Source organism: Salmo salar, chromosome ssa05 (assembly GCF_905237065.1).
Source record: "Salmo salar chromosome ssa05, Ssal_v3.1, whole genome shotgun sequence".
Classification (NCBI taxonomy): domain Eukaryota; kingdom Metazoa; phylum Chordata; class Actinopteri; order Salmoniformes; family Salmonidae; genus Salmo; species Salmo salar.
The window spans coordinates 91,004,699-91,031,409 of record NC_059446.1 but is presented as its reverse complement, the minus strand read 5'-3'; the positions used below and the strand labels follow the sequence as shown (position 1 = coordinate 91,031,409).

Below are 26,711 nucleotides of genomic sequence, written 5' to 3'. Positions count from 1 at the left end.
CTACAGGTCTGGTAGAGAGGGTCTGGGCCCTACAGGTCTGGTAGAGAGGGTCTGAGCTCTGTGTCTTGTCTGTCCCCTACACATCCCCGGCCCACTCACAGCAGTGCTACAGCTCACACACACTACACAGTACAGTATCTACATAACACAGTATCTACATAACACAGTATCTACATAGCGCAGTATCTACACAGCGCAGTATCTACATAGCGCAGTATCTACACAGCGCAGTACCTACACAGCGCAGTACCTACACAGCGCAGTACCTACATAACGCAGTATCTACATAGCGCAGTATCTGCACAGCGCAGTATCTACACAGCGCAGTATCTACACAACGCAGTACCTACATAACGCAGTATCTACATAGCGCAGTATCTACATAGCGCAGTATCTACATAACACAGTATCTACATAACACAGTATCTACATAACACAGTACCTACATAACACAGTACCTACATAACACAGTACCTACATAACACAGTACCTACATAACACAGTACCTACATAGCACAGTATCTACATAGCACAGTATCTACATAACACAGTATCTACATAACACAGTACCTACATAACACAGTACCTACATAACACAGTATCTACATAACACAGTATCTACATAACACAGTACCTACATAACACAGTACCTACATAACACAGTACCTACATAACACAGTACCTACATAACACAGTACCTACATAACACAGTATCTACATAACACAGTACCTACATAACACAGTATCTACATAACACAGTACCTACATAACACAGTACCTACATAACACAGTATCTACATAATATGGGAAGGACACACACACCCAGAGGCCTGGAATCCAGACCAGCTCACACAGCCCATCATCCAATTAACACCCAGCTTCACAGAGCCTGAACCAAATTCCTTATTTGAATTGGCCAGAGGCAGAGTATTGAAGCTGGGGTCATTGTATCCTGTTAAGGGTCAGAGAGAGAGAGAGAAAGAGAGAGAGAGAAATAGAAGGAGAGAAAAATAAAGAGGGAAGTAGAATAGGTATGTAGAATGGAGGGAGTTGCAGAAATCTGTCTTCATGTCTCTAATTGATTTTCCTGAGCGGTGTTCGACATTTAAAGCCTTTTGTGTGAGGGAGATGATACTATTCTGTAAATGGGTTTTCAACTAAACCTTCTGTCAGATTGCTTGGCAGCCCACTAGATCTGGTCTATATCAGCCTGGGAAGAGGAACAGAGATCAGCCTGGTCTATATCAGCCTGGGAAGAGGAACAGAGATCAGCCTGGACTATATCAGCCTGGGAAGAGGAACAGAGAAGATCCCACTAGACCAGACCTGGACTATATCAGCCTGGGAAGAGGAACAGAGAAGATCCCACTAGACCAGACCTGGACTATATCAGCCTGGGAAGAGGAACAGAGATCCCACTAGACCAGACCTGGTCTATATCAGCCTGGGAAGAGGAACAGAGAAGATCCCACTAGACCAGACCTGGACTATATCAGCCTGGGAAGAGGAACAGAGAAGATCCCACTAGACCAGACCTGGACTATATCAGCCTGGGAAGAGGAACAGAGAAGATCCCACTAGACCAGACATGGACTATATCAGCCTGGGAAGAGGAACAGAGATCCCACTAGACCAGACCTGGTCTATATCAGCCTGGGAAGAGGAACAGAGAAGATCCCACTAGACCAGACCTGGTCTATATCAGCCTGGGAAGAGGAACAGAGAAGATCCCACTAGACCAGACCTGGACTATATCAGCCTGGGAAGAAGAACAGAGAAGATCCCACTAGACCAGACCTGGTCTATATCAGCCTGGGAAGAGGAACAGAGAAGATCCCACTAGACCAGACCTGGACTATATCAGCCTGGGAAGAGGAACAGAGAAGATCCCACTAGACCAGACCTGGACTATATCAGCCTGGGAAGAGGAACAGAGAAGATCCCACTAGACCAGACCTGGACTATATCAGCCTGGGAAGAGGAACAGAGAAGATCCCACTAGACCAGACCTGGTCTATATCAGCCTGGGAAGAGGAACAGAGAAGATCCCACTAGACCAGACCTGGACTATATCAGCCTGGGAAGAGGAACAGAGATCCCACTAGACCAGACCTGGACTATATCAGCCTGGGAAGAGGAACAGAGAAGATCCCACTAGACCAGACCTGGTCTATATCAGCCTGGGAAGAGGAACAGAGAAGATCCCACTAGACCAGACCTGGACTATATCAGCCTGGGAAGAGGAACAGAGAAGATCCCACTAGACCAGACCTGGACTATATCAGCCTGGGAAGAGGAACAGAGATCCCACTAGACCAGACCTGGTCTATATCAGCCTGGGAAGAGGAACAGAGAAGATCCCACTAGACCAGACCTGGACTATATCAGCCTGGGAAGAGGAACAGAGAAGTAAAAAGAGAACACATTGTGTAGTAGCAAGTCTAAGCCTGTGAGCTGATCCCATAAAGTGTGTCCCAAATGGAACCTTGTTCCCTATATATTGCCCCATAGGCTCTGGTCAAAAGTAGTGCACTATATAGGGAATAGTCTGCTACTTGGGAGGCAGACATAGTCTTGTGGCGGCGTAGTGAAATCCCTGCAAGAAAACAAAGGCAGAGAAAAGACATTGGAATTAAAATGGCAAAAATAGGGAGAGATAAAGAGGGAGGGAGGGAGAGAGAGAGGGGGGAGGGAGACTGAGACATAGAGAGACAGACACTGAGACAGAGAGAAATAGAGAGAGAGGGGGAGGGAGACTGAGACAGACACTGAGACAGAGAGAAATAGAGAGAGAGAGAGAGAGAGAGAGAGAGAAAGGTGCTACTATGCAGCAGTAGCAGCATGCTACTTGGCACATCTAGTGTCCACTTACCTCAGTGTTTACCTCCTGCTGCTGTAACTGGTTTACATAGTTCACCTTGTTAAGACTTCCTTCAGCCACTATGATCCTGGCCTGGTGAGACTTCCTTCAGCCATTATGGTCCTGGCCTGGTGAGACTTCCTCTGGTCTTGTCATGTGATCTTCCTCTGGTCTTGTCATGTGATCTTCCTCTGGTCTAGGTGTCATGTGATCTACCTCTGGTCTTGTCATGTGATCTACCTCTGGTCTAGGTGTCATGTGATCTTCCTCTGGTCTAGGTGTCATGTGATCTACCTCTGGTCTAGGTGTCATGTGATCTACCTCTGGTCTAGGTGTCATGTGATCTACCTCTGGTCTAGGTGTCATGTGATCTACCTCTGGTCTTGGTGTCATGTGATCTACCTCTGGTCTAGGTGTCATGTGATCTACCTCTGGTCTTAGTTAACACAGGTGCTGCTTCATTCTGAATCATCTGCTTCCTGCTTTGTGTGTGTGTGTGTGTGTGTGTGTGTGTGTGTGTGTGTGTGTGTGTGTGTGTGTGTGTGTGTGTGTGTGTGTGTGTGTGTGTGTGTGTGTGTGTGTGTGTGTGGTGTAAATAGGTTTGATTCCAGACATCCTGAGAGCTTGTTCTTGTTAACAGTACAAAAAAAAAAACATTAAATGCATGAAATGAAATGTATGTAAGTCGCTCTGGATAAGAGCGTCTGCTAAATGACTAAAATGTAAATATAAATGTTAACTATCGGTACTTGACAGAAATAAACAGTACTGTGCCACTTCCAGCTCCCTACAGTTTCTATCCTTCTGGGGACCCTAACATGTATTTCCATTCAAAATCCTATTTTCCCTAACCTATAACCCTAAACCTAACCCTTAACCCTAAACCTAACCCTTAACCCTAAACCTAACCCTTAAAATAACCCTTCCCTTCCCCTAACCTATACTAAACCTAACCCTAAACCTAACCCTTACCCTAACCTATAACCCTAAACCTAACCCATAACCCTAACCCTTACCCTAACCCTAAACCTAACCCTAAACCTAACCCTTACCCTAACCTATAACCCTAAACCTAACCCATAACCCTAACCCTTACCCTAACCCTAAACCTAACCCTAAACCTAACCCTTACCCTAACCTATAACCCTAAACCTAACCCATAACCCTAACCCTTACCCTAACCCTAAACCTAACCCTAAACCTAACCCTTACCCTAACCCTTAACCCTAAACCTAACCCTTAAAATAACCCTTACCCTAACCTGTAACCCTGAACGTAACCACTAAACCCTTACCCTAAACCTTACCCTGACCTGTAACCCTGAACCTAACCACTAAACCCTAACCGTAACCCTTACCCTAACCCTTAACCCTAAACCTAACCCCTTAAAATAACCCCTTACCCTAACCTGTAACCCTGAACCTAACCACTAAACCCTTACCCTAAACCTTACCCTAACCTGTAACCCTGAACCTAACCACTAAACCCTAACCGTAACCCTTACCCTAACCCTTAACCCTAAACCTAACCCTTAAAATAACCCTTAACCTAACCTATAACCCTGAACCTAACCGCTAACCTTTCACCCTAAACCTTACCCTAACCTGTAACCCTGAACCTAACCTCTAAACCCTTACCCTTACCGTAACCCTAACCCTAATCCAAACCCCTAAGTTTAAAATAGCCTTTCTCCTCATGGGGACGTATGAAATGGCCCCAGGAGAGAGCATATTTTCCTTGTTTTACCATACTTGTGGGGACTTTTGAGGATTTTCGGTCCCCGTAAGGATAGGAGAACCAAGCCACCCAGCTTACTGTGGTGTCAACAGGGAGTTACTGTTTGTTGTTGTCACTAGTACCAACAGAGGTGTGATCACTCCCTGTATGTTTTGAGGGGCACTGACCGATACCATTAAAAAAACCTTAGTCATTATATGTAAAACCAGCTATTACATTCCAGTCATTCTCCTATAGTTACACCACTACACAAGTTCAACCAATCCTTTTTCCAGCATGATATAAAGGTTTCTTGATAACCCAAAATGTAAACGACCTCTCAAAATGTCATCGCTGATTGGCTGATCAGGGCTTTGTTGGCATCAAACTGAAACACACAACTTACCTGTCTAACCACTCTTGGTTGTCTGTAAACGCTGAGGGCAAGCTGAGTACAGCTCACTACTGTTACACGTTGAGCTCTACGGTGTTCCGCTCTAGCTGAATCCACAATGGGTTTTTTGGGGGGGGGTTCATGTGGTAAGACAGAGAGATTTTAGAAGGACATATCGTTGTCAGAACTGTCATCTCCAAGTGCAGCTTCACCTTTTTTGGGGGGGAGGGGGGGGATTTGGGACTGTATTTGAGTGGATTACTTTCCCTTGAAAAGTGGAAGCTGTGGAGAGTAAAGTACAGAAGCTGTTACAGAACAGGGAGAGGAGCAGTGTGAGATAATGGCATCCGGATCATCTCTACCAGAAGACAGATTCTCCTGTCCTATCTGCTGTGACATCTTCAAGGATCCTGTCATCCTGGCATGTGGCCACAGCTTCTGTAAAGTCTGTCAGCAGGAATACTGGGCGGATAAGAAACCTTGGAAATGTCCAGTTTGTAGGAGAAGATTTCCTATAGCTACGACTCAACCTCCTCGTAACCTGGCGTTAAATGACGCATGTGAAGCCTTCTTACAGGAGAGAAGCAAGAGAGCTTCAGTTGGGTCTGAGATACAGGAGGGGAGTCAGAGAGCTTCAGCTGAGTCTGAGGTGCTCTGCAGTCTGCACAGTGAGAAATTCAAACTCTTCTGTCTGAAGGATAAACAGCCTATCTGCTTGGTGTGTCGCGATTCAAAGGTACATAAATCTCATGACTGTGTCCCTGTAGATGAGGTTGTCCAGGAGCTTAAGGAGGAACTGCACACTGCCCTGAAGCCCTTACAGAAGAACCTAGAGCTCTTTAATGACATTAAACTAACCTGTGATAAAACAGCAGAACACATTCAAAGTCAGGTTCAGCACACAGAGAAACAGATTAACTACGAGTTTAAGAAGCTTCACCAGTTTCTACGAGATGAAGAGGCAGCCAGGATAGCAGCACTGAGGGAGGAAGAGGAGCAGAAGAGTCAGATGATGAAAAAGAAGATTGAAGAGATGAGCAGAAAGATATCATCACTTTCAGACGCAATCAGAACCATAGAGGAGGAGCTGAAAGCTGAAGACATCTCATTCCTGCAGAACTTCAAGACCACAAAGGAAAGATCCCAGTACTTACTGCTGTATCCACAGCTGGTCTCAGGAGCTCTGATAGACGAGGCCAAACACCTGGGAAACCTGCAGTTCAGAGTCTGGGAGAAGATGCAGGGGATCCTCAAATACACTCCTGTGATTCTGGACCCAAACACTGCACATCCCAGTCTCTCTCTGACTGATGATCTGACCAGTGTGAGAAGACCAGGCACATCCCAGCCGTTCGTTAACAACCCAGAGCGATTTATGAGGTACACAAATGTTCTTGGCTCTGAGGGGTTCAGCTCAGGAACACACAGCTGGGAGCTGGAGGTGGGGGACCATCCTGACTGGGTTTTGGGCGTGGCTAAAGAGTCCATTGACAGGAAGCGGGAGCGTGATGCAACACCAAAGAATGGAATGTGGTGTATATCGCAGCACAGTGGGACGTACATAGGAGGAGGAGGTGACATCATCGCTCTGAAGAGGAGACCCCAGAGGATCAGAGTGCAGCTGGACTACAACAGAGGGGAGGTGTCCTTCTACGACCCCAAACTCATGACACCTATCTACACTCTTAAAGTCAGATTCACTGAGAGACTGTTCCCATACTTTAATATTGGAAATGTGGCTAATGGCAACAACCCTGGTATTCAGATCTGCCAATCAAAAGGGTCTCTGAAAGTGAAGTAATCCCTGTGTGCATGTGCGCGTGTGCACGTGTGCGCATGCTTGTGTGTGTGCGTGTGAGTAAAACATGTGTCAGTTCAGTGGACATTATCAGGAGGTCATTTTGGGGGTTAAGATAATACACAAATCATTTCCAGAAACTACAGGACTGAAATATGCCTACGCTATGTGCTTCCCTTTAAATAATCAATTAAGGATACATTGTTTAAGAATCAATTAAGAATACATTGTTTAAGAATCAATTAAGAATACATTGTTTAAGAATCAATTAAGAATACATTGTTTAAGAATCAATTAAGGATACATTGTTTAAGAATCAATTAAGAATACATTGTTTAAGAATCAATTAAGAATACATTGTTTAAGAATCAATTAAGAATACAGTGTTTAAGAATCAAATATGAATACATTCTTTAAGAATCAATTAAGAATACATTCTTTAAGAATAAATTAAGAATACATTCTTTAAGAATAAATTAAAAATACATTATTTAAGAATCAATTGTTTAAGAATCAATTAAGAATACATTCTTTAAGAATCAATTATCCAGGGTGAATCATGGTTGTTATTCTTACAAGAGGAGTGTGCTGTATTGGGAAAAACGCAATACAAAGTTTTATGTGAAAAACTATTTTTTCGGATAAAGAGAAACTTACTGTAAAACTGTCTAATCTAATGTGGTGACTACTTTGTGATCTGAATAAGAGTTCTGTCAGATCAGGCTGTGTGGTGGACAGATGATTTGTTAACTTCTGTGTAGACTGACCTTAGATAGACCTGTCAGTAGTGTTAGACCTGTCAGTAGTGTTAGACCTGTCAGTAGTGTTAGAACTGTCAGTGGTGTTAGAACTGTCAGTGGTGTTAGAACTGTCAGTGGTGTTAGACCTGTCAGTGGTGTTAAACCTGTCAGTAGTGTTAGACCTGTCAGTACTGTTAGAACTGTCAGTAGTGTTAGACCTGTCAGTAGTGTTAGACCTGTCAGTAGTGTTAGACCTGTCAGTACTGTTAGAACTGTCAGTAGTGTTAGAACTGTCAGTAGTGTTAGACCTGTCAGTACTGTTAGACCTGTCAGTAGTGTTAGACCTGTCAGTAGTGTTTACCTGTCAGTAGTGTTGACCTGTCAGTAATATTAGACCTGTCAGTAGTGTTAGACCTGTCAGTAGTGTTAGACCTGTCAGTAGTGTTAGACCTGTCAGTAGTATTAGACCTGTCAGTAGTGTTGACCTGTCAGTAGTGTGAGACCTGTCAGTAGTGTGAGACCTATCAGTAGTGTGAGACCTGTCAGTAGTGTTGACCTGTCAGTAGTGTTGACCTGTCAGTACTGTTAGAACTGTCAGTAGTGTTGACCTGTCAGTAGTGTTGACCTGTCAGTAGTGTTAGACCTGTCAGTAGTGTTAGACCTGTCAGTAGTGTTAGACCTGTCAGTAGTGTTAGACATGTCAGTAGTGTTAGACATGTCAGTAGTGTTGACCTGTCAGCACTGTTAGAACTGTCAGTAGTGTTAGACCTGTCAGTAGTGTTAGACCTGTCAGTACTGTTAGACCTGTCAGTACTGTTAGACCTGTCAGTACTGTTAGACCTGTCAGTAGTGTTGACCTGTCAGTACTGTTAGACCTGTCAGTAGTGTTGACCTGTCAGTAGTGTTGACCTGTCAGTACTGTTAGAACTGTCAGTACTGTTAGACCTGTCAGTAGTGTTAGACCTGTCAGTAGTGTTGACCTGTCAGTAGTGTTGATCAATCTAGAGAAAAGAAACGCACACCTATAAAGGCGAGGTGCTGGCTAGCGGAGTAGAAAACTAGAAAATAAGGGAAAGCCGCACACTCTAAAGAGCTCAGATGCAAAAATGTAATAACCTAATAACCAACGTTTCGACAGCAAAGCTGTCTTCATCAGGGTATCATCACAAACACTGTGAGATGAGTCATTTATATAGTGTCAAGAGACACACAGGTGTTTGTAATCATGGCCAAATGTGGCCTAATATCATTGGTTAACTCAAATATTTAAAAATGGCATACAAAGAACATACAAAAGACAAACAAATGGATAGCATACGATCATAGCATTTGTAGTCTAAAATGTATCTAACAAACAATTACAATGGCAAAATCACAAGAATGGCTTCAGATCAAAGTCTATGTTGAGACCGAAGGGAGCAAGGGTCTTTAAATTAAAGATCCAGCCAGCCTCTCGTTTCAACAATAAATTATCAAGGTCACACCCTCTCCTCGGGAGGGTGACATGTTCGATGCCAATATAACGCAGAGACGAAATCGAATGGTTTGCTTCCAAAAAGTGGGCCGCAACTGGGTAAGTCAAGTTTTTGCACCTAATGGTGCTACGATGCTCTGAGATACGTACTTTTAATTCACGCTTTGTTTTACCCACATAATTTTTACCACAAGGACAAGTTATAAGATAAATAACTGCCTTAGTGGAACACGTAATAACACCTTTAATTGGGATAGATTTCCCTGTTTGGGGGTGTTTGAAGGATCTACATTTATAAGTGCCATTGCATTGAGCACAGCCATTACACTTGTAATTTCCATCCAGTAGGGGCGCAAATAGACGTTGTTTAGGAATATCTTGGGGTGGTAAATCAGATGTACCAATTGGTCTCTGAGATTTCTGCCCCGCGAGAATACGACCAGGGGAAGGTCAGAAAACACATTACCGAGACTATCATCATATTTCAGAATGTGCCAATGTTTGTGAACGATTCATTTAATTTGTTCAGAGCACTTTGAATAGCGGGTAGTGAGAACGCAAGAATGCGTCTTTTTACGAGACTGACCTTGAAAAAGGTCATGTTTTGTTTTGAATTTTCTCAATGGCAATATTAATCTGATCATTGTTGTACCCCCTCTCCTTGAACTTTCCTTGCGTCTCAGCCATATTTCTGTCGAAATCTGATTTGTTTTATACAAATTCTTTTGATTCGACAGAATTGGCTGTAGGGCAAACTACAGCAAACTAAACTGTCACATTTATCTAAGCGCCAGACGAGAACGCATCTACATATAGTCACTCTTAGTGCTTACGTGCGTCAAGGCATTATTCCACGGGGACTCAGGTGGCAAAAAGAGCCTTCATTGGGACAGCGCACAGATGATTTCTGTGAGCGCTGGTGTGCCATCCTGAACAAGTGCTCTATTGATTTAATGACATTAATTGTTGACCAGTTGAAAAAGGATTTTAGTGAAATGGATAATACGATTAAAGACAAACGCACAGCTCTACAAATAGCTGTTAATGATGATGTCATATTCAATGAACTGATGAGAACTAACCAAGCGCTCCCGGACAAGTTGTCTACAGAAATAAAGGAACTTAAAATCAAGAAATTCAACCAAGACAAAAAAGACAAGGCCGAGGATAAAGTCTACTTCTGGAGAAACCCTGACAGAGGAGGTCCTGCTCCTCCTCTCCATGTCAGACGCAGGAGGGATGACACTTACTTTGATCCACCCCCGTCTGACCAACACTCTACAACCAGCGCCTCATCGGCTTCCAGTGGCAGGTTTTTATTCAATGAGAGACTGGGCCGACGGAAGGGCGCAGGTGGCCGCAGGCACGCGCATCGACGAGATGCCGCACCCGACGGGGTAAGAAGAAACGACTATCAGAGGCAGAGGAGACCGTTCACACGGTCCCAGAACCCACGGGACTGAGTGTCTTTAATTTATCAAGCAAGATATTGAGCCCTGCCCATGTCTCTTTGCTTAATAAAGGGTTATCTTTGTGCCTACAACACAGTGCAACGATTTTGACGTTAAGGTAGACGTGTTTAAGTTTTTTTAGAAACATCCGTTTAAGGGAATACTTTAGCTCCCCTAAGCCTGACACTTCTATTGAACCAGTAGGTTACTTACCTGTACATACTCCGACTCCTTTTAGAAGCAAGAGTTATTTTGTACCTCCAGCCAATCGCAATCACTCTATCGAGACATATTGCAGACTTGTTGAAAAATATGTTGTTCATCTCCTTAAGAACAAACAGGAGTTCAAATCTTTCCATAATTTACCTAAGGATGAAAAACAAGCTTTGCTTGACTTACAATCCGATACGTCAGTCCTTATTCGTCCTGCTGATAAGGGTGGGTCGGTTGTACTCATGGGTAGGACAGCTTATGTAAATGAGTGTCATAGACAACTGCTTGACAACACCTTTTACAAGAAACTCAGAAGTGACCCTACTTCCCAATTTCAGAATACTATCTTTACTGTCCTAGATGGTTATTTAAATTCTGGTCAGATAACCAAAAAAGAATATGACTTTCTGGCCATTCAACACCCTAAAATTGCCACTTTCTATACTTTGCCGAAATTACACAAGAATGTTACTTGTAAAGGACACCAGCAGTATGATCTCTATCATTGAATCTCTTGATCCTCTGCCTGAGAACACCTTGTTAGTTACTTTTGATGTTGAGTCGTTATACACATATTCCACTTGGGGGCGGTATTGAAGCCATGGAACATTTTCTTCTGCAACGTGACCCTAATGAACTACCTTCCAGTGCCTGCATTACAACATTGGCTGAAATAGTACTCACACATAACTATTTCATGTTTCTAAATGATTTCTTTATTCAGACGAAGGGTACTGCTATGGGATCCCCATGGCTCCTAACTATGCTAATTTGTATGTGGGTTACATGGAGAAACAATCCATTTTCAACCCTCTCAAAAATGTTTTCTTGTCTAACATCATTATTTGGAAACGATATATTGAAGTTTTTGGATTTTTGAGGAGTTTGTAATTCGCGCCACGCTCTATCATTGGATATTGGAGCGGTGTTCCGCTAGCAGAACACCTAGATGTAAGATTAATACAGTATCTCATTTAGACAGTTTTAATACAGTATCTCATGTTTCTAAGAACACATTTTCATCAGCATCTCCTCTCTCTCTCTCCCTGGCTCTCTCTCTCTCTCTCTCTCTCTCCCTGTCTCTCTCTCTCTCTCTCTCTCTCTCTCTCTCTCTCTCTCTCTCTCTCCCTCTCTCTCTCCCTGTCTCTCTCCCCCTCTCCCTCTCTCCCTCTCTCTCCCCCTCTCCCTCTCTCTCCCCTCCATCCACCAGGGTGCTGTGATAACCCCAGCTATGGACCTCTCCCTGCCCATGCAGCCCTCCAGTATGATGGCTCCTATAACACATCAGATGAACCACATGTCTCTGGGAAACACAGGAACCGTAAGTCCCTCTGACTGTAATCCTGCTGTGTCATCTCTCCCCACCAGGTGTCCTTAGTCTTTTTAATAAACTTGACACCTTGATAAACTCATTTCCTGTTGATGGCTCATTGATCTTCGTACTTGGCAACATCAATCTCCCGACGTCTGCTTTCGATGAATTTATTTTCAACTCCTTCCATTTCCTCCTTGCCTCCTTGCCAGCTTGCCTCACTCTTTCCCAGTCCTCTCCCGCTCACACGGCAATAGGCTTGACCTCATCTTTACTAGAGGCTGTTCTCCTACTAATCTCACTGTAACCCCCCTCCAGGTCTCTGTTCTCCTACTAATCTCACTGTAACCCCCTCCAGGTCGTGTTCTCCTACTAATCTCACTGTAACCCCCCTCCAGGTCGTGTTCTCCTACTAATCAATTCAATTCAATTCAATTCAATTCGCTTTATTGGCATGACGTAACAATATACATATTGCCAAAGCTTATTTTGGATATTTACAATATAAAAATAAATAAAAATGAGAATCAAATATTGTCAACGGGACAACAGTAACAACAATAACCAAGGGTCAAAATAACCAACACATTGAACAATAACAATAATCATACAGTAGAGGACATGTGCAGGTTTATTGGTCTGTCAGACACTGTCCCTCAACTTATGGCAGACAGCAATGTAGTGCGCTGCCAACCCACAGCTCTCTGCGTCCTCCCCCAACAGGACGGGTAGCCTATCCTCATCAGAGAGGTCTTTGAAACCTTGAATAAGGGTTTCAAATTTGGGGAAATGACACTCTCTAATTGTTTTATATTTTGACATCTTGTCAGGAAATGCAGCTCCGTCTCAGGTTCTGCTGTGGTGCAGTGGTTGCACAGCCTTTCCTCTACAGGGAGCCAGGTTTTCCTGTGTCTACCCTTCTCAATGGCAAGGCTGTGCTCACTGAGCCTGTACTTTGTCAAGGTTTTTCTAAGGTTTTGATCAGTAACCATGGTCAAATATTTAGCCATAGTGTACTGTCGATTTAGGGCCAGATAGCACTGCATTTTGCTTTGTGTTTGTGCTTGTGTTTCCCAATAAGTAATGTAGTTTTGTTTTGACTGTGTTGTAATTTGGTTTATTCTGATTGATTGGATGTTCTGGTCCTGAGGCTTCAGTGTGTTAGTAGAACAGGTTTGTGAACTCAGCCCCAGGACCAGCTGGATGAGGGTCCTGAGGCTTCAGTGTGTTAGTAGAACAGGTTTGTGAACTCAGCCCCAGGACCAGCTGGATGAGGGGACTCTTTTCTTTGCTCAGCTCTTGGCATTGCAGGGCTTGGTAATGATATGAGAGGGGGTCACTGTATTTTAGATGTTTCCAAAACTTAATTGCTCTTTTTTGAGTTTTTATTATTAGTGGATATTTGCCTAATTCTGCCCTGCATGCATTGTTTGTAGTTTTCCTCTGGACACGTAGGGAGAATCTTACAGAACTCTGCATGTAGGGTTTCAATGGGGTGTTTGTCCCATTTGATGAAATCTTGTTTTGCAAGTGGACCCCACACCTCGCTGCCATAAAGTGCAATTGGTTCAATGACATATTCAATTAGTTTTAGCCAAATTTTAATAGGTATTTCAATTTGAATTTGCTTTTTAATGGCGTAGAATGCCCTGCGTGCTTTCTCTCTCAGTTCATTCACTGCCTCATTAAGGTGTCCAGTTGAGCTTATTTTTAAACCTAAGTAATTGTAGTGTGTACAGTACTCTATATATTTTGTACCAATTGAGAACTTTGGTCTAATTCCCTGAGATCTGGATCTTCTCTGGAAAATCATTATTTTAGTCTTTTTGGGGTTTACTGCCAGGGCCCAGGTCTGGCAGTACTGCTCTAGCAGGTCCAGGCTCTGCTGTAGGCCAGGTGCTGTGGGTGACATCAGGCATAGGTCATCTGCGAAGAGTAGGCATTTAACTTCTGAATTGTGGAGACTAACACCAGGGGCTGAGGATTTTTCTAGAATAGTGGCCAATTCGTTAATGTAAATATTGAAGAGTGCAGGGCTCAGATTGCAACCCTGACGAAGGCCCCGCCCCTGGTTAAAGAATTCTGTTCTTTTCTTACCAATCTCACTGTAACCCCCCTCCAGGTCTCTGTTCTCCTACTAATCTCACTGTAACCCCCCTCCAGGTCTGTTCTCCTACTAATCTCACTGTAACCCCCTCCAGGTCTCTGTTCTCCTACTAATCTCACTGTAACCCCCCCTCCAGGTCTCTGTTCTCCTACTAATCTCACTGTAACCCCCCTCCAGGTCTCTGTTCTCCTACTAATCTCACTGTAACCCCCCTCCAGGTCTCTGTTCTCCTACTAATCTCACTGTAACCCCCCTCCAGGTCTCTGTTCTCCTACTAATCTCACTGTAACCCCCCTCCAGGTCTCTGTTCTCCTACTAATCTCACTGTAACCCCCTCCAGGTCTGTTCTCCTACTAATCTCACTGTAACCCCCCCTCCAGGTCTCTGTTCTCCTACTAATCTCACTGTAACCCCCCCTCCAGGTCTCTGTTCTCCTACTAATCTCACTGTAACCCCCCTCCAGGTCTCTGTTCTCCTACTAATCTCACTGCAACCCCCCTCCAGGTCTCTGTTCTCCTACTAATCTCACTGTAACCACCCTCCAGGTCTCTGTTCTCCTACTAATCTCACTGTAACCCCCCCTCCAGGTCTCTGTTCTCCTACTAATCTCACTGTAACCCCCCCTCCAGGTCTGTTCTCCTACTAATCTCACTGTAACCCCCCCTCCAGGTCTCTGTTCTCCTACTAATCTCACTGTAACCCCCCTCCAGGTCTGTTCTCCTACTAATCTCACTGTAACCCCCTCCAGGTCTCTGTTCTCCTACTAATCTCACTGTAACCCCCCCCTCCAGGTCTGTTCTCCTACTAATCTCACTGTAACCCCCCCCTCCAGGTCTCTGTTCTCCTACTAATCTCACTGTAACCCCCCCCTCCAGATCTCTGTTCTCCTACTAATCTCACTGTAACCCCCTCCAGATCTCTGTTCTCCTACTAATCTCACTGTAACCCCCCTCCAGGTCTGTTCTCCTACTAATCTCACTACAACCCCCCTCCAGATCTCTGTTCTCCTACTAATCTCACTGTAACCCCCCCTCCAGGTCTCTGTTCTCCTACTAAACTCACTGTAACCCCCCCTCCAGGTCTCTGTTCTCCTACTAATCTCACTGTAACCCCCCTCCAGGTCTCTGTTCTCCTACTAATCTCACTGTAACCCCCCTCCAGGTCTGTTCTCCTACTAATCTCACTGTAACCCCCCTCCAGATCTCTGTTCTCCTACTAATCTCACTGTAACCCCCCCTCCAGGTCTCTGTTCTCCTACTAATCTCACTGTAACCCCCTCCAGGTCTCTGTTCTCCTACTAATCTCACTGTAACCCCCTCCAGGTCTCTGTTCTCCTACTAATCTCACTGTAACCCCCCCTCCAGATCTCTGTTCTCCTACTAATCTCACTGTAACCCCCCTCCAGGTCTCTGTTCTCCTACTAATCTCACTGTAACCCCCCTCCAGATCTCTGTTCTCCTACTAATCTCACTGTAACCCCCCCTCCAGGTCTCTGTTCTCCTACTAATCTCACTGTAACCCCCCTCCAGGTCTCTGTTCTCCTACTAATCTCACTGTAACCCCCCCCTCCAGGTCTCTGTTCTCCTACTAATCTCACTGTAACCCCCCCTCCAGGTCTCTGTTCTCCTACTAATCTCACTGTAACCCCCTCCAGGTCTCTGTTCTCCTACTAATCTCACTGTAACCCCCCTCCAGGTCTCTGTTCTCCTACTAATCTCACTGTAACCCCCTCCAGGTCTCTGTTCTCCTACTAATCTCACTGTAACCCCCCTCCAGGTCTCTGTTCTCCTACTAATCTCACTGTAACCCCCCTCCAGATCTCTGTTCTCCTACTAATCTCACTGTAACCCCCCCTCCAGGTCTCTGTTCTCCTACTAATCTCACTGTAACCCCCTCCAGGTCCCTGTTCTCCTACTAATCTCACTGTAACCCCCCTCCAGGTCTCTGTTCTCCTACTAATCTCACTGTAACCCCCCTCCAGATCTCTGTTCTCCTACTAATCTCACTGTAACCCCCCCTCCAGGTCTGTTCTCCTACTAATCTCACTGTAACCCCCCTCCAGATCTCTGTTCTCCTACTAATCTCACTGTAACCCCCTCCAGGTCTGTTCTCCTACTAATCTCACTGTAACCCCCCCTCCAGATCTCTGTTCTCCTACTAATCTCACTGTAACCACCCTCCAGGTCTCTGTTCTCCTACTAATCTCACTGTAACCACCCTCCAGGTCTCTGTTCTCCTACTAATCTCACTGTAACCCCCCCTCCAGGTCTCTGTTCTCCTACTAATCTCACTGTAACCCCCTCCAGGTCTGTTCTCCTACTAATCTCACTGTAACCCCCCTCCAGATCTCTGTTCTCCTACTAATCTCACTGTAACCCCCCTCCAGGTCTGTTCTCCTACTAATCTCACTGTAACCCCCCCTCCAGATCTCTGTTCTCCTACTAATCTCACTGTAACCCCCCTCCAGATCTCTGTTCTCCTACTAATCTCACTGTAACCCCCCTCCAGGTCTCTGTTCTCCTACTAATCTCACTGTAACCCCCCTCCAGGTCTGTTCTCCTACTAATCTCACTGTAACCCCCCTCCAGGTCTCTGTTCTCCTACTAATCTCACTGTAACCCCCCTCCAGGTCTGTTCTCCTACTAATCTCACTGTAACCCCTCCAGATCTCTGTTCTCCTACTAATCTCACTGTAACCCCCTCCAGATCTCTGTTCTCCTACTAATCTCACTGTAACCCCCCTCCAGGTCTTGTTCTCCTACTAATCTCACTGTAACCCCCCCTCCAGATCTCTGTTCTCCTACTAATCTCACTGTAACCCCCCTCCAGGTCTCTGTTCTCCTACTAATCTCACTGTAACCCCCCTCCAGGTCTCTGTTCTCCTACTAATCTCACTGTAACCCCCCCTCCAGGTCTGTTCTCCTACTAATCTCACTGTAACCCCCCTCCAGGTCTCTGTTCTCCTACTAATCTCACTGTAACCCCCCTCCAGGTCTGTTCTCCTACTAATCTCACTGTAACCCCCCTCCAGATCTCTGTTCTCCTACTAATCTCACTGTAACCCCCCTCCAGGTCTCTGTTCTCCTACTAATCTCACTGTAACCCCCCTCCAGGTCTCTGTTCTCCTACTAATCTCACTGTAACCCCCCTCCAGGTCTGTTCTCCTACTAATCTCACTGTAACCCCCCTCCAGGTCTCTGTTCTCCTACTAATCTCACTGTAACCCCCCTCCAGGTCTGTTCTCCTACTAATCTCACTGTAACCCCCCTCCAGGTCTCTGTTCTCCTACTAATCTCACTGTAACCCCCTCCAGGTCTCTGTTCTCCTACTAATCTCACTGTAACCCCCCCCTCCAGGTCTGTTCTCCTACTAATCTCACTGTAACCCCCCTCCAGATCTCTGTTCTCCTACTAATCTCACTACAACCCCCTCCAGGTCTCTGTTCTCCTACTAATCTCACTGTAACCCCCCTCCAGATCTCTGTTCTCCTACTAATCTCACTGTAACCCCCCCTCCAGGTCTCTGTTCTCCTACTAATCTCACTGTAACCCCCCTCCAGGTCTCTGTTCTCCTACTAATCTCACTGTAACCCCCCTCCAGATCTCTGTTCTCCTACTAATCTCACTGTAACCCCCCCTCCAGGTCTGTTCTCCTACTAATCTCACTGTAACCCCCCTCCAGGTCTCTGTTCTCCTACTAATCTCACTGTAACCCCCCTCCAGATCTCTGTTCTCCTACTAATCTCACTGTAACCCCCCTCCAGGTCTCTGTTCTCCTACTAATCTCACTGTAACCCCCCTCCAGGTCTCTGTTCTCCTACTAATCTCACTGTAACCCCCCTCCAGGTCTGTTCTCCTACTAATCTCACTGTAACCCCCCTCCAGGTCTCTGTTCTCCTACTAATCTCACTGTAACCCCCCTCCAGGTCTCTGTTCTCCTACTAATCTCACTGTAACCCCCCTTCCAGGTCTCTGTTCTCCTACTAATCTCACTGTAACCCCCCTCCAGATCTCTGTTCTCCTACTAATCTCACTGTAACCCCCCCTCCAGGTCTCTGTTCTCCTACTAATCTCACTGTAACCCCCCTCCAGGTCTCTGTTCTCCTACTAATCTCACTGCAACCCCCTTCCAGATCTCTGTTCTCCTACTAATCTCACTGTAACCCCCCCTCCAGATCTCTGTTCTCTAATTTGTTTCCCTTTTCTGTATCTTAAAGAAACCCACAGCACCCCCCTTCTCAACCCCCCCCCAAAAAATAAAAGCCTTTCGTGTACTAACACTCCCAGTTAACCCCTCCCCCTTACTAACTCTGACCTTGACCCCTCCCCCTTACTAACTCTGACCTTGACCCCTCCCCCCCTTACTGACTCTGACCTTGACCCCTCCCCCTTACTAACTCTGACCTTGACCCCTCCCCCCTTACTAACTCTGACCTTGACCCCTCCCCCCTTACTGACTCTGACCTTGACCCCTCCCCCTTACTGACTCTGACCTTGACCCCTCCCCCTTACTGACTCTGACCTTGACCCCTCCCCCCTTACTGACTCTGACCTTGACCCCTCCCCCTTACCTACTCTGACCTTGACCCCTCCCCCCTTACCTACTCTGACCTTGACCCCTCCCCCTTACTAACTCTGACCTTGACCCCTCCCCCTTACTAACTCTGACCTTGACCCCTCCCCCCTTACTGACTCTGACCTTGACCCCTCCCCCTTTTACTGACTCTGACCTTGACCCCTCCCCCTTTTACTGACTCTGACCTTGACCCCTCCCCCTTACTAACTCTGACCTTGACCCCTCCCCCTTACTGACTCTGACCTTGACCCCTCCCCCCTTACTGACTCTGACCTTGACCCCTCCCCCCCTCAATGTATTGACTATGACTGTGATATGTGGTTGTCCCACCTAGCTATCTGTAGATGAATGTAATGACTATGACTGGTCCACCTAGCTATCTGGAGATGAATGTACTGACTATGACTGGTCCACCTAGCTATCTGGAGATGAATGTACTGACTATGACTGGTCCACCTAGCTATCTGGAGATGAATGTACTGACTATGACTGGTCCACCTAGCTATCTGGAGATGAATGTACTGACTATGACTGGTCCACCTAGCTATCTGGAGATGAATGTACTGACTATGACTGGTCCACCTAGCTATCTGCAGATGAATGTACTGAGTGTAAGTCATTCTGCTAAATGACTGTAATATAAAGGTGTTTCTCCTGCTCTCTAACAGCAGTACATGTCTGCAGCAGCTGCTCCAGTTCAAGGAGCCTACATTCCTCAGTACACTGCAGTGCCTGGCTCCACCCTCTCAGTAGACGTAAGTTAAACTCTTTACCATGCAGAACTAACCCTAACCTACAACACCCTAACCCTAACCTACAACACCCTAACCCTAACCTACAACACCCTAACCTACAACACCCTAACCTACAACACCCTAACCCTAACCTACAACACCCTAACCCTAACCTACAACACCCTAACCTACAACACCCTAACCTACAACACCCTAACCCTAACCTACAACACCCTAACCCTAACCTACAACACCCTAACCCTAACCTACAACACCCTAACCCTAACCTACAACACCCTAACCTACAACACCCTAACCTACAACACCCTAACCTACAACACCCTAACCTACAACACCCTAACTTACAACACCCTAACCTACAACACCCTAACCCTAACCTACAACACCCTAACCTACAACACCCTAACCCTAACCTACAACACCCTAACCCTAACCTACAACACCCTAACCTTAACCTAAAACACCCTAACCCTAACCTACAACACCCTAACCTACAACACACTAACCTACAACACCCTAACCTACAACACACTAACCCTAACCTACAACACCCTAACCTACAACACCCTAACCTACAACACCCTAACCTACAACACCCTAACCTACAACACCCTAACCTACAACACACTAACCTACAACACCATAACCTACAACACCCTAACCTTAACCTAAAACACCCTAACCTACAACACACTAACCTACAACACCCTAACCTACAACACCCTAACCCTAACCTACAACACCCTAACCTACAACACACTAACCTACAACACCCTAACCCTGACCTACAACACCCTAACCTACAACACCCTAACCCTAACCTACAACACCCTAACCCTAACCTACAACACCCTAACCCTAACCTACAACACCCTGACCTACAACCCCCTAACCCTGACCTACAACACCCTAACCTACAACACCATAACCCACAACACCCTAACCCACAACACCCTAACCCTAACCCACAACACCCTAACCCTAACCCACAACACCCTAACCCTAACCTACAACACCCTAACCCTAACCTACAACACCCTAACCCTAACCTACAACACCCTAACCCTAACCTACAACACCCTAACCCTAACCTACAACACCCTAACCCTAACCTACAACACCCTAACCCTAACCTACAACACCCTAACCTACAACACCCTAACCCACAACACCCTAACCCTAACCTACAACATCCTAACCCTAACCTACAACATCCTCCTAACCTACAACACCCTAACCTACAACACCCTAACCCACAACACCCTAACCCTAACCTACAACACCCTAACCCTAACCCACAACACCCTAACCTACAACACCCTAACCCTAACCTACAACATCCTAACCCTAACCTACATCACCATAACCTACATCACCCTAACCCACAACACCCTAACCCACAACACCCTAACCTACATCACCCTAACCTACAATGCCATAACCCACAACGCCATAACCCACAACGCCATAACCCACAACGCCATAACCCACAACACCATAACCCACAACACCATAACCCACAACACCCACAACACCCTAACCTACAACATCCTAACCCTAACCTACATCACCATAACCCACATCACCCTAACCCACAACACCATAACCCACAACACCATAACCTACAACACCATAACCCACAACACCGTAACCATAACCCACAACACCCTGACCCACAACACCATAACCCACAACACCATAACCCACACCACCCACAACACCATAACCTACAACACCCTAACCAACACCACCCACAACACACACCATGCAGCAGTAACACTCTCAACATACATTCCCAAAGTAAGGCCTTAATCCAATGGAAGTAAGTATAAAACAGCTGCACTCACCACCCATGCACCATGCAGTACTTACTGCAAACCCATAACATCCACACTTTAACTAAGGGCTTAAATCCTCATTAAGATCCAACTAGGTCTCACAGCCTCACGTCAGAATTGGACGTTTATCCATGTTTCTCAAAACGTCAAATTTCAATGTTGTTCCAAACGTGAAATTTTGCCGTGTTTACAGGTTAAGTTTCAGAGGCATTAACTCCAATTAAGGTTTGGGATAGGCTTAAATACAAAAATCTCAAAAACAGGTTTCTATCGCTGGGTTCAAACATGCAACCGCCCATCTGCCATCCCTGTCCACAATGCCCTAGTAAAACCAAAACCTACTTGAAGGTAACAGCGTTCACTGTTGTCCCTAATGTCCGGTTTCCAAGTTATCTCCCGACGTCCTCAGACATGGATCGACGTGGAATACTGACTTGTATCACGGGGTGACCTGACTGTGAGATCTCAGTTTGTAATTCAAGTGTTTGTGTTTTTTTGGGGGGTAATGTACTGTATATTCCATTTGGGATCATTGGATGATTCACAAAAAAAGTCTAAGTTATGAACGTGAATCTCAAATCTCAAGAATGAACCCTAAAGATATCAATGACCTAATTTCCTGTGTCTCTTCCTGACTTATGATAACTGTGACCTCATTTCCTGTGTCTTTTCCTGGTTCTTCCTTCTCTTATCAGGCAGTGGTAACAGAGGACTCGCCCCAGACTGTACCCCCCTCCTCACAGGACCCTAACGGACAGCCACACCTGGACAACGACTCACCTGCCTACTCCTACCAACAGACTAAGTAAACACACACACACACACACACCTGCTACATGTCTACTACTCTGTGGATAGCTGGGGTCTCTCTCATTGTCTTTCCCTCTCCCCGCTTCTCTTGCTTTGCTTTCTTCTGTATATTGGTGTGTATTGATGTGTAATGTGTATATTGGTGTGTATAGTCTATATTGATGTGTAGTGATATATATAGTGTATATTGATGTATATAGTGTATATTGATGTGTAGTGATATATATATATAGTGTATATTGATGTATATAGTGTATATTGATGTGTAGTGATATATATATAGTGTATATTGATGTGTTTTGATATATAGTGTATATTGATGTATATAGTGTATATTGATGTGTAGTGATGTATATAGTGTATATTGATGTGTATAGATGTGTATAGTGTATATTAATGTGTATAGTGTATATTGATGTGTATTGATGTGTATAGTGTATAGTGTATATTGATGTGTATAGTGTAGATTGATGTGTACAGGGTATATTGATGTGTTTAGTGTATATTGGTGTGTATAGTGTTGTATATTGGTGTGTATAGTGTATATTGATGTATATAGTGTATATTGATGCATGTTGATGTATATAGTGTATGTTGATGTATGTTGATGTATATTGATGTAGATTGATGTGTACAGGGTATATTGATGTATATTGATGTGTATAGTGTAAATTGATGTGTACAGGGTATATTGATGTATATTGATGTGTATAGTGTAGATTGATGTGTACAGGGTATATTGATGTATATTGGTGTGTATAGTGTATATTGATGTGTATTGATGTGTATAGTGTATATTGATGTATATTGATGTGTATTGATGTGTATAGTGTATAGGGTATATTGATGTATATTGGTGTGTATAGTGTAGATTGATGTGTACAGGGTATATTGATGTGTTTAGTGTATATTGGTGTGTATAGTGTATATTGAAGTGTATTGAAGTGTATAGTGTATATTAATGTGTATAGTGCATATTGATGTGTACAGGGTATTTAGTGTATATTGATGTATATTAATGCATGTTGATGTATATAGTGTATATTAATGTGTAGTGTATATTAATGTGTATAGTGTATATTGATATGTATAGTGTCTATTGATGTGTTTAGTGTATATTGATGTATATTGGTGTGTATATTGTTGTATATTGGTGTGTATAGTGTATATTGAAGTGTATAGAGTACATTGATGTATATTAATGTGTATAGTGCATATTGATGTGTACAGGGTATATTGATGTGTTTTAATGTGTATAGTGTATATTGGTATGTATATTAATGTGTATAGTGTATATTAATGTGTATAGTGCATATTGATGTGTACAGGGTATATTGATGTGTTTTAATGTGTATAGTGTATATTGGTATGTATATTAATGTGTATAGTGTATATTAATGTGTATAGTGCATATTGATGTGTACAGGGTATATTGATGTGTTTTAATGTGTATAGTGTATATTGATATGTATATTAATGTGTATAGTGTATATTGATGTGTACAGGGTATATTGATGTGTTTTAATGTGTATAGTGTATATTGATATGTATATTAATGTGTATAGTGTATATTGATGTGTATAGTGTATATTGATGTGTACAGGGTATATTGATGTGTACAGGGTATATTGATGTGTGTATTGATTTGTATTGTTGCATTTATTTTTATTTATTTTATTTAACTAAGTCAGTTAAGAACAAATTTGTATTGTGTATATTGATGTGTTTATTGTATATTGATATGTATTTTGTATATTTGATGTGTGCATTGATGTGTATAGTGTAATTTGATGTGTATAGTGTAATTTGATGTGTATTGATGTGTATAGTGTAGTTTGATGTGTATTGACGTGTATAGTGTAATTTGATGTGTTTACAATGCTCATCTGTAAAAGAGGCCTATGTCTCAGCATGACTCCCTGTATTGACCTGTATAGTGTGATGCTCATCTGTAAAAGAGGCCTATGTCTCAGCATGACTCCCTGTATTGACCTGTATAGTGTGATGCTCATCTGTAAAAGAGGCCTATGTCTCAGCATGACTCCCTGTATTGACCTGTATAGTGTGATGCTCATCTGTAAAAGAGGCCTATGTCTCAGCATGACTCCCTGTATTGACCTGTATAGTGTGATGCTCATCTGTAAAAGAGGTCTATGTCTCAGCATGACTCCCTGTATTGACCTGTATAGTGTGATGCTCATCTGTAAAAGAGGCCTATGTCTCAGCATGACTCCCTGTATTGACCTGTATAGTGTGATGCTCATCTGTAAAAGAGACCTATGTCTCAGCATGACTCCCTGTATTGACCTGTATAGTGTGATGCTCATCTGTAAAAGAGACCTATGTCTCAGCATGACTCCCTGTATTGACCTGTATAGTGTGATGCTCATCTGTAAAAGAGACCTATGTCTCAACATGACTCCCTGTTAAATTAAAGGTTAAATATTTTCTTTCTCTTTCTCAGATAACAAGAGGATGAGGAGTGATTGTTTCCGGTAACTGCATTGCCTTGAGACAGGGGGCTGCACAGAAGCACTGGAGGGATGGAGGGAGGAAAAATAATGGATGACAAAAGGAGGACAAAAAGAGATCGTTTTATCTTTGCACGGGCATCAAAAAAATACTTTGTTTTATCTGTCCTGAGAGAGAGAGAAGAAAGAGAGAAGAGATAGAGGAAGAGAAGAGATGGGAGAGAGAAGAGAGAAGATGAGAGAGAAGAGAGAAGAGATGGGAAAGAGAGAAGAGATGGGAGAGAGAGAAGATGGGAGAGAGAGAAGATGGGAGAGAGAGAAGATGGGAGAGAGAGAGAAGAGAGAAGAGATGGGAGAGAGAGAAGATGGGAGAGAGAGAGAAGAGAGAAGAGATGGGAGAGAGAGAGAGAGAGAGGTTGTGATTGTGATTTAGATAAAGTCTCAGAAGATGGAGAGGTGCGGTATGGGACATTGAGTTTATTGAGCGGGCCAGCATTAAACTGGAGTCGTCCTTCGAAAAAGAAAAGAACAGAGTGAAAAACATATAAAAATATAAATAAATAAAAGAACAGACAAAAAAATGAACTTAAAAATGAACAAACAGACAAATATCCGTGTGAATGTGCAGGTAGGTTTTCAGATCAGGACACTTTTTAATAGAAGAGGAGGTAAAGTTCTAGAGAACAAACAAACAAATTAAACGGGTTGTCTTCCTTTGATATTAAGCTACTATATTTTTTATTATTTTCATGATTTAAAATGTAGTTTTCTAGAGAAAAAAAAAAAAAGTAACATATTTTTTTTGCCTTAATTTCTCAGACGTTGGAAACTCGTCGGTCCTTTCGTCTGAAATTGTTTAAAAACATCTGTAAAAACAATAATGACTTGAGTGCATATCAAGAGGCTTATGAATGCTTTCCACGGTTCCAGATACACCGAGATTAAATCTATGGACATCAATGTACAGGTTATAAAGAGAACTGTATGAAGAAGATTTTAAATTATGTGGTTTGTAGTCATTTGTGTTTGGGGAGAAGAGAATCTCCATGGTGATAGTAGGTGGGAGGGGGCAATAAAAAAATATAACCGCTGTATTGTGGGAAATGCAGTTTATCGATGAAAAATGTTTTAGTTACTTAACATGGCATTAGTGTGTTTTTACTTGCAATATTTTTTTTTACAAGGTACTACAGTTTTATTTTTTTGCCTGCTATTGCTTGTCTCATCGCAAAACAAGAAATGAAACAAAAATAACCAAAAATTCAACTTCTAGTGAAAACGTATATAGACAAGAGTTTCTGTGTACAAAGGGACGTGTTCAAAATGAAGCAATAGTGTTAAAGAAATTGGTGACAATTTTCTTTAGTCTTTTTATAGCTGTGGATCAAATGCAGCCAACAGACAACAGCTTTTATACCACAGAAGAACAAACAGGTAGAGACAGTGGAGTAGAGCGAGAGATTTTTTTAAAATTCATATTTTAACTTTTCCATTTGGCTTTCTTGCTTTTGTTGTATGATGCACTGTACATTAGATGGTTTGAGGGTTGGACTTGTGTGCTTAGGACTCTTCCCATTGGCTCTGCTGGGGTTAAGGTGTTCATAGAGTTCTACCATTGGTGCAGTCATGTGTCACTCATACCTTCAGCAACAAGGTGTGTAACAGGTCAGAGAAAGCTCAGTTTTATCATAACCCAATATAATCTGAGAGAAATCTGCTCGAGAAACAGAGTAAACCCTTCAGTCCCTGATATAGTGATGGTGGTTTATCCAATGTAAAATCACACAATCTCTCTCCACTGTTATAACAAACACAAACCATGTTACAGGATGTAAAGCTCATCCACTGAGCCCCGTTACTGAAGGGATAGGATACTACCGTCTGCAAAGACACCATGCTAGTTTCTGGTAGCTTATCTGCTCATCTTTAGCTATCTTGTCTGAGAGAGGAAAAAAGAAAAGTAAAATAAAACATACATTTTTTTTTAAATGTTTGTGTTGCAATTTTTTGAGAATTGACTTTAATGCGTTAGCTGCTATCAAGTGTTCAGTATTGGGGAGCCAGTCAGCCAGTCAGCCAGTCAGAACCGTAGTGTTGGCTGGGGAGGTGAAGTTGTTTTAGAGCCACCTCGAGGCTTCTCGAGGCTTCTCGAGGCTTGTAGATTTAACAATGGTATATCCAAGATCTACCTCGTGAT

General features: G+C 43.7%; 2 protein-coding genes across 4 annotated transcripts in view; both read left to right on the top strand.

The window, feature by feature from the left end:
• LOC106606141 (RNA-binding motif, single-stranded-interacting protein 3) overlaps nucleotides 1-26,503 on the top strand; it is a 219,507-nt gene extending 193,004 nt beyond the window's left edge. For 2 of the 3 annotated variants that reach the window (XM_045719369.1, XM_045719368.1), the window contains exons 11-14: nucleotides 11,857-11,967; nucleotides 19,309-19,395; nucleotides 21,929-22,038; nucleotides 24,508-26,503. In XM_045719369.1, the coding sequence (XP_045575325.1) occupies nucleotides 11,857-11,967; nucleotides 19,309-19,395; nucleotides 21,929-22,038; nucleotides 24,508-24,511 (312 nt within the window). In that variant the 3' untranslated portion in view covers nucleotides 24,512-26,503. The remainder of the gene's footprint in view (nucleotides 1-11,856; nucleotides 11,968-19,308; nucleotides 19,396-21,928; nucleotides 22,039-24,507) is intronic. The other variant, XM_045719370.1, reaches the window with a different exon arrangement.
• On the top strand, nucleotides 5,186-7,363 carry LOC106606177 (zinc-binding protein A33-like). The gene has a single exon (XM_014202309.2). The coding sequence runs from the start codon at nucleotides 5,311-5,313 to the stop codon at nucleotides 6,769-6,771; it is 1,461 nt and encodes a 486-aa protein (XP_014057784.2). The 5' UTR covers nucleotides 5,186-5,310; the 3' UTR covers nucleotides 6,772-7,363.
• Nucleotides 26,504-26,711: the final 208 nt, after the last annotated feature.

Excerpts from the sequence above, each read along its gene's own strand:
- LOC106606177 (XM_014202309.2), top strand. The coding sequence starts at position 5,311 with ATGGCATCCGGATCATCTCTACCAGAAGACAGATTCTCCTGTCCTATC.